Source organism: Piliocolobus tephrosceles, chromosome 7, assembly GCF_002776525.5.
Source record: "Piliocolobus tephrosceles isolate RC106 chromosome 7, ASM277652v3, whole genome shotgun sequence".
NCBI classification, from domain to species: Eukaryota; Metazoa; Chordata; class Mammalia; order Primates; family Cercopithecidae; genus Piliocolobus; species Piliocolobus tephrosceles.
This window is the reverse complement of record NC_045440.1, coordinates 123,032,035-123,052,328: the sequence shown is the minus strand read 5'-3', so window position 1 is coordinate 123,052,328 and position 20,294 is coordinate 123,032,035. Positions and strand designations below refer to the sequence as shown.

At 39.7% G+C, this 20,294-nt stretch overlaps 1 protein-coding gene across 1 annotated transcript in view; it reads left to right on the top strand.

Moving 5' to 3' along the window:
• Window positions 1-20,294, top strand: part of ENPP2 (ectonucleotide pyrophosphatase/phosphodiesterase 2) — an 82,522-nt gene that overhangs the window by 23,986 nt on the left and 38,242 nt on the right. The window contains exons 9-11 of the mRNA XM_023224775.1: window positions 6,967-7,022; window positions 13,460-13,525; window positions 14,167-14,239. Coding sequence (XP_023080543.1) covers window positions 6,967-7,022; window positions 13,460-13,525; window positions 14,167-14,239 — 195 coding nt within the window. The remainder of the gene's footprint in view (window positions 1-6,966; window positions 7,023-13,459; window positions 13,526-14,166; window positions 14,240-20,294) is intronic.

Genomic DNA, 20,294 nt, shown 5'->3' with positions numbered 1-20,294 from the left:
AGAAGCAAACTTACCTGAAGAACCTGAATGGATTAGAGATAAATAGTAATTTTATCAAATTGGATCACCTTACATCAACTGTTGACATAAGGTTTGCCCTGGGTTAGGATGACTCAGAAGAAGACGAGGCCACATATTCATTAACTTCTGCAAAAGCAGAGCAGAGGAAATGCTGTTAACCTGCCCAATGAAGTGAAGTCTCTGTTTCAACTCTGTTTACCTGTTTCCTCACTAACTCCCAAAGTTGACGCATCTGACCAAGTTTAGTACTCTCCTCATGCTGACCAAGATTTGTGGTGAAATTGACTTGTGTTTCTGTCATCTTGGGCAAGATGGCCACCGTAAGAATTCCTAGGAGAGGCCGGGCACGGTGGCTCATGCTTGTAATCCCAGCACTTTGGGAGGCCGAGGCGGGTGGATCACGAGGTCAGGAGTTTGAGACCAACCTGGCCAACATAGTGTAACCCCATCTCTACTAAAAATACAAAAAATTAGCCAAGTGTGGTGGTGGACGCCTGTAATCTTAGCTATTTGGGAGGCTGAGGCAGGAAAATTGCTTGAACTGGGAGGTGGAGGTTGCAGTGAGTTGAGATCGCACCATTGCGCTCCAGCCCGGGAGACAGTGTGAGACTCCATCTCCCAAGGCAGGTGGATCACGAGGTCAGGAGATCGAGACCACCCTGGCTAACATGGTGAAACCCCGTCTCTACTAAAAATCCAAAAAAAACTAGCCGGGCGAGGTGGCGGGCGCCTGTAGTCCCAGCTACTCGGGAGGCTGAGGCAGGAGAATGGCGTGAACCTGGGAGGTGGAGCTTGCAGTGAGCCGAGATCACGCCACTGTACTCCAGCCTGGGGGACTGAGCAAGACTCCGTCTCAGAAAAAAAAAAAAAAAAAAAAAAAAAAAAAAAAAGGCATTCCCAGGAGCATAGTAACTACAATTTAAAAGCACATTTTATTGGAATTTGGCATATTGGAAAAACATATGGACAAAGTATTGTTGTTTTCTATTATACAGTAGGGTGACTATAGCAAATAACAATGTAGAAGATTTTAAATGTTGTCACTGAAAAGAAATGATCAATGTTTAAAGTTATGGGTATGGTAATTACCCTGATTTGATCATTATACAATGTACACATACATTGAAACATCACACTGTATCCCATAAATATGCGCAATTATTATATATCAGTTATAAATACAAAGTAATTAATTAAAAAGAAACTTTAGTCAAAGTATAAGAATATAAGCAACTAAAAGTACTATAAGGAAAATAATTAATGAATATTCTATAAGCATGTATACCATCCTCTCAGAGGCGTCTATATTTTAAAATCATCAGTGAAAAAATATTTATAAAAGTCTTATAAAATGTTATACATATAAGAGAAAATACTTATACAAATCTTAGACTGATAATTAAATTAAACTCAATTTATTTTTACTGAGGGACTAAACCATGCAAGACATTTAGCCAAATGGCATGGGGTCAGATTACATGGTGAATAAGAGCCACTTCTTGTCCTAGCATAAACTCTAGTAGATGGGATGAGGCATTTGTACAATGGCCATTTGAAAATTTGAATCTCACCAGGCATCTTCCAAAAATAATTTAATTTAATCTTTTATAATTTAATTTAATCTTTTTTTTAGCCTTGATATAGCCAATTAAACAAAGTTTAGTCTGCTTTTAATTTGCTAATACTCAGCATGCATTTATTAGAAGCAGTCATTTGCTGTAGGACCCTACATTTCTCATACGTAGTTTAATGCAGTTCCTTAAGTGGCTTGGTTTCTTTGGAAATTCTCTCTGCTACGGTCCTGCAATTTCTAATACAAAGATACTTCCATGGGGTTGTTCCCTGTTCAGTTTAAATCTGGATTCTCAGCAGTGGGAGGAATGAATGGGATTCCTAGGAGTTGACTAAATGTGGAGATTTGAGAAACAAGTCTAATACTCCATCATGATCCAAGTCCTCTGAAGTCAGCATTTCTGGAGTAAGATGTTTTTAAGGAAGCAGATTGTTATTTTTTTTTAATGTATTATTATTATTTTTAACGAGACAAGGTCTCAGTATAGTTACCCAGGCTGGAGTGCAGTGGCATGATTTTGGCTCACTGCAGTCTCAGCCTCCCGGGCTCAAGCAACTCTCCCACCTCAGCCTCCTGAGCAGCTGGGACTATAGGCTCACACTGCCATGCCTGGCTAATTTTTGTATCTTTGGTAGAGACAGCATTTCGCCTTGTTGCCCAGGATTGTCTCCAACTTCTGAGCTCAAGCGAGCTGCCTGCCTCAGCCTCCCAAAGTCTTGGGATTACAGGCGTGATCCCAACTGCAACTGTCCAGCAGATGCATTCTTATTACTTAAGTTGCTTGACCTCTAGAGTTGCTCTGTCAGTATCGGTGATACAATGAGTTGGAACAGAAACCATTTTAGTAAATGACTGCAGTGTAAAAATGCAAGAAATGTGTGTTTAAGACAGAGACAGCAAGGAGAAGAAGAATGACACAGAATAGGGGTGACTTTCCAGGCCAAAAGGGATTGACTTGATGGAAAGTACAAGTCATTGCTAACCTCTTTTTATCTGTTTTATTGTCCTGATAAAGGGACAACATTTCTTTTCAGGAACATTTAACCTATTTTTTATTCTGTTGTTTCTTTTCCATATACTACTGTAGACCTGCAGTTTTTTTCTCCTTGTACTGTATCCTAATGTCCCTAGTTAGGGCGAGATCTGCTTACCTGGCGCCTTTGCTTACCAGCCTCTTATTTTTCTTCCAAATTGCAGCTGAAGTGTCTGTCCCCAGGAGGCCTTCCTTCCCTCAGCATTTCCAGCTCTGACTAAGCAAAGTGACTCTCCTTTGGGCTTCTATATTTTTTCTATCATAAATTTGACAACCTCTTTTTATTTTTATTTTTTTGAGACAGTTTTGCTCTGTCGCCGAGGCTGGAGGGCAGTGGCACAGTCTCGGTTCACAGCAACCTCCGCCTCCCGGGTTCAGGTGATTCTCATACCTCAACCTCTTGAATAGCTGGGATTACAGGCGCATGCCATCATGCCTAGATACATTTTTTGGTGTTTTTAGTAGAGATGGGGTTTCACTATGTCAGCCAGGCTAGTCTCGAACTCCCGACCTCAAGTGATCCGCCTGCCTTGGCCTCCCAAAGTGCTGGGATTACAGGTGTGAGCCACCATGCCCGGCCTGACCACCTCCTTTTGAAGCTGGTTATTCACAGGTCTGCTTTATCCTGTGGGTCCCATGCAGATAGGGACTTGGTGTATTTCTGCTCTGAAGAACCAATCCAGAGCCTGGCTCTGCTGTTGTGTTTTGGATGGAACTGTTCTTTGCTTCCTTCAGGGGCATGTTTTGCCTGTGCTTCCCCTAGGGTAGGTGGCCTTAAGGACAGCACTCCATCTCAGCCTCAGCAGCTCCTGGCCACATGCCAACAGCTTCCTCACTCACCTCCTTCTGGCCCTAATCACGTGGAAAGCGGCTGCATCGGGCCCCAGTCTCTTCTGCTGCCTCCCCCAACCCTCACATCCTTAATGTGTTCTGATTCTCAGCAATTGATCTGCTGAAGCAAGTGCCCCACCCATCCCCTGGTCTCCTAGAATTCTGTTTATCCTAGCTCAATGCTTTTGAATGCAAAGTAATGATTTCCCTTCGAGGAACTGCTGGAAAGACTACACTAGTAGTTTATGTTTTTTGAAAAAATGTTTTTGGCTAGTATTTTTCTTTTTCCAAACTTCTCCTTTTCTCCCACAGCTACATGCTGAATTTGAGAAAGTGTTGAATTTCATATTTAACCCACTTGGTTCCTGTAGAGGAAGCGTTTTTGATTCCTGATAAATAGCATATCACAAGATACAATATCATTCCCGATTGTCGCCTTTTCACAAAGCAGCATCTAGGACACAAATGTTGAAAGCTGGGCCTCCAGATAAAGGAAAGCAATGCAGGGAGTTTTGGGATTAGAGGAAGAAGTGTTTACTTAAGCTTATTTTTTTAGCTGTGATTATTATTATTATTATTTTTTAAAGACAGAATCTCGCTCTGTCATCTAGGCTGGAGTGCAGTGGTACGATCTCAGCTCACTACAACCTCTGCCTCCCAGGTTTAAGCGATTCTCCTGCCTCAGTCTCCTGAGTAGCTGGGATTACAGGTGCCCATCACAAGGCCTGGCTGATTTTTGTATCTTTAGTAGAGACAGGTTTCACCATGTTGGCCAGGCTGGTCTCGAACTCCTGACCTCAGGCGATCTGCCCTCCTCCGCCTCCCAAAGTGCTGAGATTATAGGCATGAGGCACTGCACCTGGCCTGATTTTTTTTTTTTTTAAACCACCCTCTGAAGAAATTTATATTGCATTCAAATTCGAGAAATTTTAACACTTATATCTCTGAATTAACAAGGAACTGGGAAGCTTCTCTGTCTCTGTCTCTCTCTTTTTTATAATCTTATTGGCTCGTATTCACTTTTCTTTTCTGGACCAGTATTTTAGTGCCTTTTTTTTTTTCTCCCCTTGGGAAGAAAATGTGCTTTTCATTTTAAGTATTTTATCTTTTTTGTTCACTTTTTATACTTTTCTGATCATGCTCTCAATTTTCTTTTTGAAAATGTGGTCAACCTGACTTTTACCAGGAATCAGGCAGAATTTTTCTGCTTTTTGATTTTTTTTTAGAAATACAAATTTTACCTTTAAATTGCCTCCATGGTTTACACTGTATGCTTCTAAGACACACTGCTTTTTAAAATTGGTTAGTTTTTTTTTTCTGATTACAAATAAGTTGATTGTCACTGTAAAATTGTTGAAAAGTACAGAAAAATATAAAGAACAAATGATCTTAATCTTGCCATCATAATAATTAACATACCCTGTCATTTTCACTCTGAATGCTCCTTCCTTTTGACACTATTAAGACCTCTTCAGTGATCTTTTTTCCCTGAGGATCCCTGAGTTAAATTAACTGTCAGAGCTTCCTGTCGCCCTGATAATGCCACCATCAGCATGTATTCTACAGTATAATATTTGAAAGTACAGGGTCATTATTTGACAAATTTATATTAAACAATTGTTTTCCTTTAGGAAACTCCATATTAATCTTAAATTTCATAGATGCCAAGTATTGCCTAGTACAATCTCCTTGGAAATAGCAAGGCGGTACATCTAGGAAGTTGTTTGGATATTGAATGTGCTAAGATTGTGTATGTGCAATTAAAATAAGTATGAAAATAGATCCCTTAATATAAGGAACTGGCCTCTTTGGGAACCGGCATGGTTTTACAGTGTGTTCAGCACTTCATTTGAGCTCATCTTCTTGCTGGTGGAGGTGCTGGAACAAGAATGAATGAAAGTCCAGGACACATTCTGAACCCTAGTTGGGCTGGGGTTCCTGAAGGATGCCAGAATTTGTCTTTAAAGTAGAAAGAGCTTTGGGCTAAATGGAGTGAAGGGCTCTCAGAGCAATCTGAGATTCTTACGTCTCCGAACATCCCAGGGAACCAAAAGTCTGGCCAAGAAGGTCTGGTCCCTCAGAGCCATATGAATAGGATGAGACCCCTACCTCTCCCAGCCTGATGAAATTCACCAGCAGCTCAGAACCCACAGACTGAAGAGTGCTCTGTATGTTCTCCTGCCCCACCCCTCATCTGCCAGCTACAGTAGCTGTGAATTTGGGGCTGAGGATTTCTAGAGGCTCCAAGGGGTCTGGAACCCTTTTCAAGCTTTCCCAGGGCAGGTATCCCAGATGATTTTGAAACAATGGCTAAGCTCCTGGATGTTCTCCACCTCCCAGTTACCCATTTCCTCAAAACATAAGTTGTCACTCTTTAAGGATACTCTCAAAGGCTGGAGACAATGAAACCAGAAAAGGGGCTGGCTATAGTTCCCAGATCATTTTTGTTTTGGTTTGAGGCAAACCACAGTTCTCTCTCTTATTTGCTTCCATTCTCTTTCCTTAAGTGAGGGGGTTTCTTCTCATAGACTTCTGTTCAGTGGGACACTTGCCATCTTAGGCTGTTTTTAATGTTACTAGAATAACTGGATTATTTATTTCCATTATTGCATAACAATAAAGATGGAAATTTATCGAGTGCTTGCCAGATGTTAAGACACTGGTTTAAGGACTTTAAATGTATTAACTCGTTAAAGCTTAGAATAATCCTATGTGCTAGATAATATTATTTACATTGTAAAGGAAACAGAAACATAAAGATACTAAGTAACTTGCCAAAGGACTACATGGCTGGTAAGTGACAGAAACAAGGCTTAAAATCCAAGCTGTCTGGTTGCAGAGCCCAGGTTCTAAACTCCTATATCTTATGCCTCCCCAATAGCACACGGTGTAAAGAATATTTTAAAAACCTTAATGAAGTGCTTGGTTCACTTAACTTATTCTAGGAACTCTCCTCTAAGATAACATTTACTAAAAGGCTAGGTAAAAGATATAGGAAAAATCAAAATTAAAAATTAGCCTTCTTCCCCCTTCTCATTCATCTAGTTTAAACTAAAACAAGACAATCAGGGTTCCAAAATTCTGACATCTGGGTGCCAAATTGGGGCACTCCTCCTTGAGTCTTTCAATAGTAAAGGAAACATATGGCACACTCTTGGGTTCTTTGATGAGCAGAATTCTGCTGCATCAGTTAATTGTTCGAAACGATGATCAGAAAAGACAAGTACAGAAGAGAGAGGCTTTTGAGATAAAATAAGAGTTTTAAAAATATGTCACTAGAATCATAGCAGGAGCTTTTGAGAGCTTTTGCAGAGAATATATTGAATAATATTTGTGGAAATAATGATTCTGACTTCCAGATGTGAAAATAAGTGGTTGCAAATAATGGGAAATTTATGTTGGGGTGTGAGTAGAGTATAAGATATCTGATCTAATGTGTTTTAAAAACTTTTTCTTTTTTGACCAAAACTCAGAACACATTTTAAGCCGCTTATATTTTCCTCATTAGCTATGGATTACAGCCACCAAGCAAGGGGTGAAAGCTGGAACATTCTTTTGGTCTGTGTAAGTTACCTTTATTTTGTCAATGTTTATAAAATGACAGCTGTGATTCAATTTATAAAACATCAATTTAGTTTTTATTTTGTTTCAGTTAAATGTGAAAATATAGAATTTTTGAATATTTACTAATTCAAAATAATCTTCCAGGTGTTTTTTTTTTTTTCCTGAGGTCCTCTTTCTGTGCCTCATCCTACCTTCTCTTTCTCCTCCAGCTCTCCTTTTTTCCATCCTGCCTCTCTCTCTCTCTCTCTCTTTTTTTTTTTTTGAGACGGAGTCTTGCCCTGCTGCCCAGGCTGGAGTGCAGTGGCGTGATTTCGGCTCATTGCAACCTCGGCCTCCCAGGTTCAAACGAGTCTCCCCTCAGCCTCCTGAGTAACTGGAATTACAGGTGCCTGCTACCACTCCCAGCTAATTTTTTGTATCTTTAGTAGAGACAGGGTTTCACCATGTTGGCCAGGCTGGTCTCAAACTCCTGACCTCATGATCCACCCGCCTGTGTCTCCCAAAGTGCTGGGATTACAGGCATGAGCCACCGTGCCCGGCCCCATCCTCTCTTAACAGAATGTAAGTAGGATGGTCTCTCCTCCTTCTGGATGTCCTTTAGATTTTTCTATCCCTGTCTATAGGTTTTTGGTAACTTGCCATCTAGGACATGTATATTTCTCTTAGACTGTTTATGGCAGTGGCTTTCCTTATCATTTTCTATAAACATATGAGAACATATTTTATTTATTTTGGTTCACAACTTAAAAAAATCTAGATGATCTCAGGCCTCTGGGGAGCCGATGGAGTGGTCTAGAGATTGAAAGTTCCAGACGGGAGACCAAGGGGAAGCCTCTATTTTCACTTCATTTTCCCACTGAACTCCAGGGTTTTTCTAATAAGAAAATGGGGCTCCTTCCCATCGCTAAAGAAGGGATGGGGGATTAAGGAGTTAATGTTCCTAAGACTTAAGATGAATCTTACCTAATAAAAGTACCAACATGTTGATGATTTTTAAGGTTCCTTAGTAAGAAAAGGAATCTGTTTCAACTTTCACGGGGATTTTGTTCCCACTGAGATGTTCTTTCCATCTTTTTTTTTTTTTTTAACCACCTAAAGCTGTTTCCATATTTGCCTCTATGCCTAACAAAAATCTGACTATTCTATAATAGCAGTGTGCTGAGAGCCATCGCAGGCTCAAATTAATCCAGAACGGTACTGTCTATATTCTCTAAAATCAGAAATAAAAGTAGCTTTTTCAGATTTGAAGGGCTAAACTGAAATCGGATTTGGTGATTTGAATCTAGCACAGAGCGTCTCTTTAAAAGATTTCTTTCTTTTTTTTGTTTTTTTAAAGAGGTTTGTGAGTTGAAAAGTAAGTGTAGGTAGGTTAGAAATGATACTGCTTAATATAAACAGCATGTTGATTTACCAATGTTATCCTATGCCTGACATTTCTTTAACTCTTGACTGTCATAGATGCTTATAGAAGTAATTTCTTCTGCTCTGTAACATGTTTGCCTGGCAGAATGGAGAGTAGCCAACAACATAATTAATATTGAGTCCCCACCTTTGCCCCCCTGAAACTGCTGCAAAGCCTCATTGAAAAGGCCTAGTGTTCTGGTTTTGAATGGCAATTTTCTCCACCCATTTGAAACCACTTATAAGAAGGTGGCTTTTGTATGCTCCAAAGATGTCTGTAGCTTTCATTTGCTTCTCAGACTATTATTTTATCTCTGTATTCTGAAAGTGACTTGGATTCATTTTTTTTCCCTTTTTTTTTGAAGCATTTTACAACTTTAAAAAATAGGATCACACTTTCAGTTAGTTAAGAGAATATATATGTCAAGGAAATCTACACAGTGTATATTCTGAAAACTTAAAAAAATTTAGAACCTGATTCAAACCATAGACTTAGACTTTGAAGGCCATGTTTTTAACATGGTTCTGTACTGCAACCTAGAATTAGTCTTGCTTTTTAATGATAGTATTTCATTCCGACTATGTATGATTGTTTACGTTGATTCTCATCCCAGCTTGGCTGCTTATTAGATTGGTGACCTTGGACTAGTGATTTAATCTCTGAACAAATCCATGTCCTCATCTTCAAATAAAAGTTATAGTATCTTCGGCCAGGTGTGGTGGCTCACACCTGTAATCCCAGCACTTTGGGAGGCTGAGGCGGGCAGATCACCTGAGGTCAGGAGTCAAGGCCAGCCTGACCAACATGGAGAAACCTAGTCTCTCCTAAAAAAAAAAAAAAAAAAAATTAGCCAGGCGTTGGGGCGCATGTCTGTAATCCCAGCTACTCGGGAGGATGAGGCAGGAGAATGGCTTGAACCTGGGAGGCAGAGGTTTTGGTGAGCTGAGATCATGCCATTGCACTCCACCCTGGGCAATAAGAGTGAAACTCTGTCTCAAAAAAAAAAAAAAAATATATATATATGTATATTTATATATATAGTATATATATTTATATATGTATATTATATATAGTATATATATTTATATATAATATATATATGTAGTATCTTCATCATGGGATGTTGCAAAGATGCAATGAGCTAACATATTTAAAATGCTTATGCCAGGCATGGTGGCTCATGCCTGTAGTCTCAGCACTTTGGAAGGCTGAGGCAGGTGGATCGCTTGAGCACAGGAGTTTGAGAACAAGCTGGGGAACATGGCAAAACCCTGTCTCTACAAAATATACGATAATTAGCCAGGCATGGTGGCACATGCCTATAGTCCCAGCTACTTGGGAGGCTGAGGTGGGAGGATCACCAAGCCTGAGGAGGTTGAGCCTGCAGTGAGCTGAGATGGCACCACTGCACTCCAGCGTGGGCAACAGAGTGAGACCCTGTCTCAAAAATAAAACAGGCCAGGTGCGGTGGCTCACGCCTGTAATCCAAGTACTTTGGGAGGCCGAGGTGGGTAGATCACGAGGTCAGGAGATTGAGACCCTCCTGGCTGACACAGTGAAACCCGGTCTCTACTAAAAATACAAAAAATTAGCTGGCGGCGGTGGGCGCCTGTAGTCCCAGCTACTCAGGAGGCTGAGGCAGGAGAATGGCGTGAACCCGGGATGTGGAGCTTGTAGTTAGCCGAGACCACACCACTGCACTCCAGCCTGGGGGACAGAGTGAGACTCCGTCTCAATAAATAAATAAATAAAATAAAACAGCATAAAACGCTTATTAGGGTACATAGAGAACAACTAATAAATGGTATTTGCTTTCTTATTCACATTCTGTCTTTCAACATTGACTAGACAAGGGCTATATGTGTCTTAAGGTAATTTGCTCCCCTTTACTGTAAATACTTTAGTCTTTTTTTGTGTTTTTTTTTTTTGGACCATGTCTAATATACTTGGTCTCACGACAAATTCTCCATCAATCAGTGGTGGTGAAGACAGCAACATGTACCCCATTTCTTTTTTAGCTCTTTCTTGGTCAGATTTATTTGTGCTGTCTGTGTATTGTATTTGAATATTTGAAACACTATTGGCTAAGGGCCATGTCCTTTTGGTCTCTGAGGTTATTTCATAAAGATAACCTAGAACTCCTAGGAAACTTAGGGACAACCTTGCCCAATTCCTCATTTAAGAGATTAGAGGCTGGGTGTAGTGGCTCATGCCTGTAATCCCAGCAGTTTGGGAAACCAAGGCGGGTGGATCACTTGAGGTCTGGAGTTCAAAACCAGCCTGGCCAACATGGTGAAACCCTGTCTCAACTAAAAATATAACAATTAGACGGGCGTGGTGGCAGGCACCTTTAGTCCCAGCCACTTGGAGGCTGAGGCAGGAGAATCACTTGAACCGGGGAGGTGGAGGTTACAATGAGCCGAGATTGTGCCACTGCACTCCAGCCTAGGTGAGAGAGAGCAAGACTCCATCTCAACAACAACAACAACAACAACAACAACAACAACGAGAGTGCGCGATAGAGGTTAAATGTTGCATCTAAAGTCAGAGGTAGAATGGCTACTCAGACCTCCAGCATCCTCATCTTATTCTCTTAACACAAACACAATCAGCTCCTGCCCAGAAAAGAATAATAGCTTGCTTATCTTTCTCCAGGCAAAATGAGGACTCCTCCATAATAGTGTTTTTGGTAGGAATATCTTTATTTATGTTTACACAAATGCCTTAAACCCAATATGCCCTTAACAAATATTTTGTGAATGACTATATCATCTCCGTGGACCTATAAATTCAGTATATAACAATAAAAGCTAACATTTTTCTAAACCTTTTCTATGTGCCCAGCACTATTCTAAATGCTTTAGACGTATTCTCTTTTCAACTTCACAACAACTTTATGAGATAGGTACTATTATTGTCCTTGTTTTCCAGAGGTATCAAAAGTTTAGATAACTTGCCTAGTCTTATCACCAGCATTTGCTGGAGTCAGGATTCAAACCCAAGCACTCTGGCCTCATAGCTGGTGCTTATTAATTCCCTGTCTACCATTGTTCAAGTACCCCATCCAATGAGGGCATTCAGGGGTGAGCATTCTGAGCTTGACACAGATTCTGTTAGTTTGTATTTTTCCATTAGTATTAAAAGTGGATTCATTAGGGCCCCATTTCTGTGGCTTAACACCAATTACGTAAAATAAAGCAGGTTTTAGGCAGGTAGTGAAATAAGGTAAAATGAAAAGGCTCTGGCATTCACTTTTTTTTTTTTTTAACTTAGGAAAGAATTCAAAGTATGCAATTATTTTGCTTAGATAGAAAGGATTTCTAAAGCTGAAGAATTAAATTCCTTAAGTGATTAACCTGGCTTTGCTCTGCCTATTTCTAATTCAATTACAGGATGTAATGAACAGGGTCACATTTATCCAATAGCATTGGGATATGTTTAAATTTGGACTCGTTTTATGGCACACATGATTTTCTGGTCTTGTGTGATAGTTCCAGAAAGAGAGGATGCCTGGGGAATGACAAATCCCTGTAAGCTGGGTGGTGATGGGGGTGGCAGAGATACCACTTGATGAGAGCCCCTGCTTGAGGATTTATCCTTCTCCCAGCTCTCTCACTGCTCATGTCCACCGAGAGTAAAAGTTTAAATGGCTCACCAATGTTCCACAATAATTTTTCCTGACCACATTTACACTTGTGCTTTAGTTTGAATTCATCACGAACATGCCTCTAAAGCCTGGTCTTGGATGGGTGAGTGAAAACGCATTTTGAGTTCCCTGTTGGGAAAGAGTGGATGAATTTCCCCTGACTCAAGATATCTCTCAGCTTGTGAGCATCTTAATGTAACTCAGCCTGGGATGCAGTACTGTCCTGTTAGCTGCGAGCCCTCAGAGCCCTTAAAGCTAGTGCCAGACTTAGGGTAATTATATTTCGACAGAGGAAAGAAACTTAAACACAAAAGTCATTGTGGATGAAGATTATACCCTTTTTGTCAGTCGCTTAATTATATGTGCCTATTCTTTTTTTTTTTTTTTTTTTTTTTTTTTTGTGAGACAGAATTTCACTCTTGTTGCCCAGGCTGGAGTGCAATGGTACAATATTGGCTCACTGCAACCTCTGCCTCCCAGATTCAAGTGATTCTCTTGCCTCAGCCTCCCAGGTAGCTGGGATTACAGGCATGTGCCATCATGCCTGGTTAATTTTGTATTTTTAGTAGGGATGGGATTTTGCTATGTTGGTCAGGCTGGTCTTGAACTCCTGACCTCAGGTGATCTGCCTGCCTCGGCTTCCCAAAGTGCTGGGATTACAGGCATGAGCCACTGCACCCAGCCTATTCTTGGTAGATTTTTATAGGGCTGCAAGAAAATGGCAAGAATACCTTCCCTAACCCATTATTTTATAGAGGAGGAACTTAAAGTTTCAGGTTAGATAGTATTTCTAAAGTCATACCGTTATTTAGAGGCAGAATGATGACTAATTATGATCATTAATAAAAATATGTTTTTAAAGAACTTACTGTGTCTTAGGCACCGGACATGCCCTTTCCTTGTCTTGTTTCATCTCATCCTTACAACCAAGCTGTACAGTGTCCTTTGCTGTTAGCTTTATCTTACTAAATGAGTAAAGATGAGTAAACTGAGACCAAGAGGTCAAGAGAGGTCACACTGCCAGCAAGAGGCGGATTGGGGATGTAAGTACTGACCCCTTTATGGCCGCAGATAAAGGCTCGACAGAATAAACGACAATGATTCTGAAACCAGGGTCCTTCTGATTAGCAAGACAGGTTCCTCATTTTGACTGTGAATCAGAGTTTCCAGTGTAGTCTTCTGTGGAAGAGGTTGAGCAACGTAATATGTTGCAAATGGAAATAGTAGTTTAAACGCTAATTCGAAAGAGGGCCTTTTACTACAAATGAAGTGAAAACAGATGGTGGTAAATAGAGAGCATTTGGCCTGGGTGCAAGAGCAAGCACTCATCAGGCTTGAGTTTGTGGAAATGAAACCTAACAACGTACTTTGCTTGCTTTTACCCTCCAGTGTCATCCCTCACGAGCGGAGAATATTAACCATATTGCAGTGGCTCACCCTGCCAGACAGTGAGAGGTATTTGTTTCTCTCTTTCTTCTTTCTTCAGTACATTTCCATCTTAACTTAGAATTGCATGAAACACTAGACTGTGGAATAGAAGCACAGCCAATGTTTGGAATTAAAAGTTTTGTGGTTCTTAGCCTGAAGTGTTACTTCCCTAAGAAGGATACAATAGGCTTTGGTTATTGGGTCCATTTAATTACTTGGATTACTGCAGCTATTAATTCTGTCCACTACAGCAGAGCTGAAGGGAGTTTCTGGCTTTGATAAATGAACCAGCAGCATCCCAAGGATTGCAGAAATATCAAGAGAGACGCTTATCTATAATGGAGTTAGTTGTTCTTTCAGGCTTCGGATTGCACAGCCCATGTGAATTACCACCAGGCTCTGTTACCTGGAGGGTCCAGGACTTGAGTACATGTTCAAGTTTTCTTTTGTGACTTTTGAGTCCTGAAGGTAGTTCCAGGCAGTTACCACAGATGGGGTGGTGGTCATAGAAACAATAGAAAAAAAAGTTTTCCATGCTAATATGAATAGTAGTTAAAGGATAAATTAAACTTGAGAACATTTTTTAAAAATGTGTTTTTTTAAAATATGTGATATTTTTTGTTACGTGTGGTTTAGGAGAGATTCTGACCCTTCCAATTTTCTTATAGGCCTTCGGTCTATGCCTTCTATTCTGAACAACCTGATTTCTCTGGACACAAATATGGCCCTTTTGGCCCTGAGGTTAGTGGTTTAGCATCTGCCTGAGAAGAACCTTTGGCCCTGGGCTCCCTGACCTACTGACTTTATTTCAGGATTTGTATAAAGTCTGGATGGATGTTTGTATCTACAAGGTTTATGCAAAGTCAAATAACTACAAGACTAAAAATATTTTTTTGAAAATCTTAAAACTACCCGTTTCTCTTATAGGAGCTTCATTGCAGATTGCTTTGATATTTAAATAATAATATATCCTGAACTTGATGTTAACAGGAAATGGGGTATATTCTAGTCTTGTGGGCGTCAGTTGGAGGGTGAAAAATCAGGAAGGGTTGGCATTTGCCTTCAATGGGATAGGCATGGAAAAAAATCTTGAGATGAAACCTACAATACAAAACATTGTAAATGAATTTCAGCACCCTTAAATGATTAGGCAGTTTAGAGAGGGTAGATCAGCTCAGCAGCTCCAATAACCTTAGCAGATATAATACAGTCAACCTGGCATAAGTTATGATAATGGACCCTTTTGAATTTAATACATTTTGGCAGAGGTATATATACTGTGAAATTGTTACCACACTCAAGATATGAACATATTCATCATCCCCCAAAGTAACGTAAATTCTCGAGAGAAATATACCGCTGAAGGAATCTGCTTATTCAGAGCAGGGTGAGTTGTTTTTTTTTTGAGATGGAGTCTTTCTCCACCACCTAGACTGGAGTGCAGTGGTGCGATCTTGACTCACTGCAACCTCCGCCTCCCAGGTTCAAGTGATTCTCCTGTCTCAGCCTCTCAAGTAGCGGGGATTACAGGCGTGCACCACCATGCCCGGCTAATTTTTGTATTTTCAGTGGAGACAGGTTTCTGCCATGTTGGCCAGGCTGGTCTCGAAATCCTGACCTCAGGTGATCCACCTGCCTTGGCCTCCCAAAGTGCTGGGATTATAGGCGTGAGCCACCACACCCAGCCGAGGGTGACATATTTTTATCAAACACTCAGCCATCATTGTGGAAGGCAATCTGTAAGGTAGTATCCAGTATAATTTCAAATTCAGAAGGTGGGAAAGGAATGGCTAGAAACATTCCCACATTTCAGCATAGATAGTAAAAAATGATGGAGTTTGCAAGTCTAAACTTTTACGTATTTTTAAATATTTAAGTAGCCCAGTAACCCATAGCATACTGCTGACTATAATTAAGTTCATTGTTTTCAGATGAATTAGAGATACAGGTAAACATATCTTGCTTTAAGTATTTTTGACAAATTGCAGCATGTAACCAAGGAGTCATAAGTGTTTCTGAATGCTTTGACATCAATACAGAGGTGATTTATTTAAGCACTAGTAACTAATAGCTACGTAAAACCATTCTTAGTTTGTCTTAAATCATTAAACTTATATAAGTCAGATGCTCTTTTTCTGTCCCTTTGAAGTTTAACCCGTCTTGTATGATTGTGAAACAAATGATAAAATGAGATAAACATCTGCATGCATGATGCCGGTAAAGAACACCGAAGGAAGAATGGCTATTTTATCTTTAGGGTGACTTTCTTGGAGATTCACCTAAAGGGAACAAAACGAACCACATTTTATCAAAATGTTCACAAAACAAAACAAAACAAAACACCTAAGCAGTTCCACGTTCCCTACTTAAAAGTTTGACTTCTGGGGTAATAATATCCCCTCAAAGAACCTGTGGGGTAAGCAAAACAGGGATTGGTATAGCCATTCTTTTAAAAGTAGGGCTCTGGTACTTTCGCTTGACTGCTAAGTAGAGAATTTGAAGACAGCACCACAGAACTTTTAACTCCTAGACCACAGTTCCTTCCATGGAACCATTTAACCCTCCTTCAGTCCAGGAGATAAGCAAAGTGGTCAGTTAATAACTATGTTCAAATTATACAGAACATTTTATTTATGGCAAAAGTTGGCTTTTAATAATACAGGTGAGGTATAACTGAAACCTTAAAAGTTATATGGCTTGATGATAAATGTTCTTAATCAATAAACATCTTTGGGTTTCTAATATGTGTAGTTCAGTTACGATTACATGCATGAAAGTATATGTTTGTGTGAATTAAGAAACAAACACTTTTTTTTTGAAAGTACTGAGTAGGAATAAATGAAGCAGGATACAGGATGCTTTAATTTCCTATAATAATTTTTCTATGCCCAGGGTTGCTCATAAATATATAAACAGAGATTTTTCCTATAGTACCTTTGAATTAAGAGTTGAAAGTATTCATGTTATGTTTTTTTTCAGTATTACTACTTCTTGCAGCTAGGGTATTTTCATATGTCTACTGGGTAAACTCATCCATCCCTCATTCCAATTGGGTATCTTGGAGTATATCTTCAGTAATGGTAATCTGATAACCTGGTCATTTTCTTCTCATAAGGGAAAGGATATTTTCAGATTTCAATTATTTCTCATCTGGTTCTAGGAATCTTGTTTTAACTGAAAGAAAAACAAAATTGTTTACACTTTTAAAACATGAAACCAAAGCAAGTCAACAAAAGTTCTCTTCTATTGTAAGCTAATTGGTTTATATACCTATGTATCCCATATGCCTACCTGTATATCATTATTTACACTTACTATACACGAAAAGATTATAACATACTGGTTGAAAGATTATTTTAAAATCAGTAACATATCTTTTACATATAAGAAAATAACATATTTGAAATTTCATTGAAATGATTTTCACTAGCAAAATGCTATATGCTACAATAAGATGAATTCAGTTGAAATTTGTGCTTTATTTGCTAAATATTTGAGTACACATTTTTTCAGGATGATTCTCAAAAGCTATTAAATGAGATGACCAAACATTGAGCTAATAGCTTCAAGAAATGGTGTATTGCTCCTGGTTTCAGAGTGTAATGGTGAATGTTAAAAAATATGCTTGCTTTTGATTATTGGCGCAATCTTTTTCTTTTTGACCTTCTATGCTTTTTCTGTGACCCCTTGTTCGGCTGCTCTTCCGGGCCTAGAGTCAGAGCTTTGGCTGGCTAGTCTCTACCTTCAGATGGCAAAGTATCCTGAAATGCAGGGAAATTTGCACCTGTACCTCCCATCCTCTTAATAACCTCAGGCTAAAATTTCTAAATTCAGGCTAAAGTGGCTGGTCAGTGAAAACCTAGCTCTCATCTACCTCTAACATTTGAAGAAGGAAATACATGCAATATAATCACTGGATGAAAACCCAGTGTGACTAAACCCTACTCTTCTGCTCCTCTAACCTGCTGCAATTGGAAGGGCTCACCTTTGGAGTCTTTGGAATGTTGAGGTCTCTTGTAAATGGCATAGAGTTTGATGGGCCGACTTGAATGCTAGCAGAATGTATTCAGTGACCATGAAATGGAAAATCCTCTTTTACTTTTGCTGCTTTTCTTATGGAGATTTGCCTAAAACTAGGAGCATTAAAAAACAAACAAACAAAACCAAAGTCTTTGGGGCTGTCTTTTGATCGCTGTAGCGGAGAGAGAGGATGAGACAGAAACAGAAGTGCCTTTGCCGTGGCTTGCCCTGGAAACAGTGAAATCGCATGGCAGATGTTCCCCTTCTTGGATACACTAACATTGTTCCTCCTCCTGCCCCTTCCTGCATCTGAATGGCTCTCAAGACAGTCCTCCCAAGAGAAGTCAGTGAGGTAGACAGCAAGGCTTGCTGCTTTAATTCACCTTTGCACCATCAGCAAATCAGGGGCCTGTTTTTCCTCCAGCATTTGGAAATCCCAAAAGGTTATCTTCAGTTTATGTGTCGACTTTACTGCTCTCTGGATTTTCAAAACAAAATCCATAACAGGCAACTCCCCTTAAAAGCAGGGTTCTGATAGCAAGAGCATAAGTAGACTCTTTCTTGGTCTGTATATACCAAGACAAAAAAGAGATGACTTTTTGATGACTTTTTAGATTTTACCTAATTTTAAAAGAGACTTTAACTTATAGTTCCTCTGTACTAAAAACCTCAGTTGTCAGTGAGTTCTCTCCTGCTGAAAATCCTGATTTGTGGGAGTACATTTATGATTAAGGAGGATTGCTTATTATTTATGTTTCATTCCATCCTTGGTTTTAAAATTTTTCACTGGATCCTTGCCAATGAAGGTGACAGTTGCTTTGACATACTTGCTGGCGTGAACAGAAAGATACCTGTCAGATTCTGAATTGGAAACACTTACATGAACCTCATTGTCATCTTGAAATGACCAAGTGGCTAGTATTTGGCCTACTTTTAATTTGGTTCTTATAAATGGAGAGCTTTTCATAACCAAAAACTAGTCTCCCTAATGCAGGGGTTATGGAATACAGAGCTTGTCTAACGTCACCTTCACATACATCCATAAATATCAGCCAAAAGAAACCCACATGACTAGATTTTCTTGAATTGGATTCGTGTTCTCAGTGAAGAAGCTGTGACAGCAGCATCAACATCAATTTAGGAGGCTTCTCTCCATGGAGTTCCTCTAAGCATCCATCCCTCATTCCAATTTTTTCTCATTTAAGGAGACTTAGTTATTCTAACTGAGACTCTGCTGATCCCAGATGGGAAAGTGTAAGCTTTATATCTGACTCAGAGGGACAGACGACTTCTGAGTCCAGCCATCTCTATCCGCCAGTACAGGAGAGTAGTTATGGCTCACCTTTTACTCCGGCTAAGAGACCTAAGAGGAAAGTTGCCCCTAAGAGGAGACAGGAAAGACCAGTTGCTCCTCCAAAGAAAAGAAGAAGAAAAATACATAGAATGGATCATTATGCTGCGGAAACTCGTCAGGACAAAGTAAGTTTATCTATTGTTCCAAAGCTTTGTGGCGGGCAGGTCTGAGTTGAAGGTTGCCTTCAGTGCCTTGGTTGGAAAGTCGGCTGAGCAAGTTTTAGAAAACTCTGGTGCGTTGACCTTGGCTTTGAGTCCAGAAGAATGTGGTACTTCAGAGGTTAACAGTGATGTGAAGACTGCCTGAACTCAACATGACAGAAAAAAAGAAGTCTTATCCTTTTTTTTAAGAGTCAGTTGCCCTAAAACTAGTATTAACATTTAGGCTGGAGTGACTATTAAGATTGGTTTTGTTTGTGCTTATTCACAGAATCAGTCACATGGTTTGTGGCCCTGGTTCTTGAGAACAACCCTGCAAGGTAAAAGGGAGTATTCTCAAAGACAATGTGGATTAGAACTCCATAGGAAGTTGGCTTAGATTAGGGGTCTACACCTTCAGAGATCAGAAAAGGTGTAGATTAGAGAGAAGGAAATAGCTAAGACAGAAAGAAAGAGAAAATAACGGGCGGATAGAGTTGTATGTAATTTCCACAAGTCATATCTACTCTTCCCAGTATGTTCAGAAGAGCCTATCGGTTGTTGCTTTTACTAAAACCTTTGAATACCTCTGAGGCAGTATCTTATTTGTGATCCTCTGAACTGATCCCTAAGAAGTAGGTTCTGGATTTTACCTGAGTCATCCTGCTGAGTAAAGGAAAATAAGTCATTGCCAAAGATCAAAACATGTTGTGCCTTTGGTATTTCTTTATCTAGACAGAGATCTTCGAGGAGAGCATGATTTTCTTGGAAGCAAATACCACTTTGTTCCACACCTATTAGTCCCTTCCGATTATATTACACATCTCTTTCTGAAACTTTCAACTGTGACTTCCTCCTTGGGATAGGACTTGAAATCCTGACTCCTGTCATGAAGAATAAAACAAAAGTTTACACCTGATTTCCCTAATGAAATAATAAGAGGAAAGGTCTTGATTCATCTGAGTAGATGCTAGTGGAAGATGATATTGTGTGTCTGAGTAAAACTGATATTCACATCTCTTCTGTTCTTATCTTAATCATCTTGGGTATATGTATGTGATTGTGAGCTAAGCTATAAAATTTCATCTAAATATACTCCCTGTATCTTTCTGTTCTTCGTCTGATGAGATGTTTCTTAAAAATCTTTCCATTGCACAGCTAAAGATGAAAGGGAGACGGAGAGCCTCTAGTATATGAGAACATTCATGCTGTTAGAAACTTGCATTTGAAGTAAGAAAATGAGAGATGGATAATGTTTCTTAGGCTTTGGAAATGGTCTTCAGGA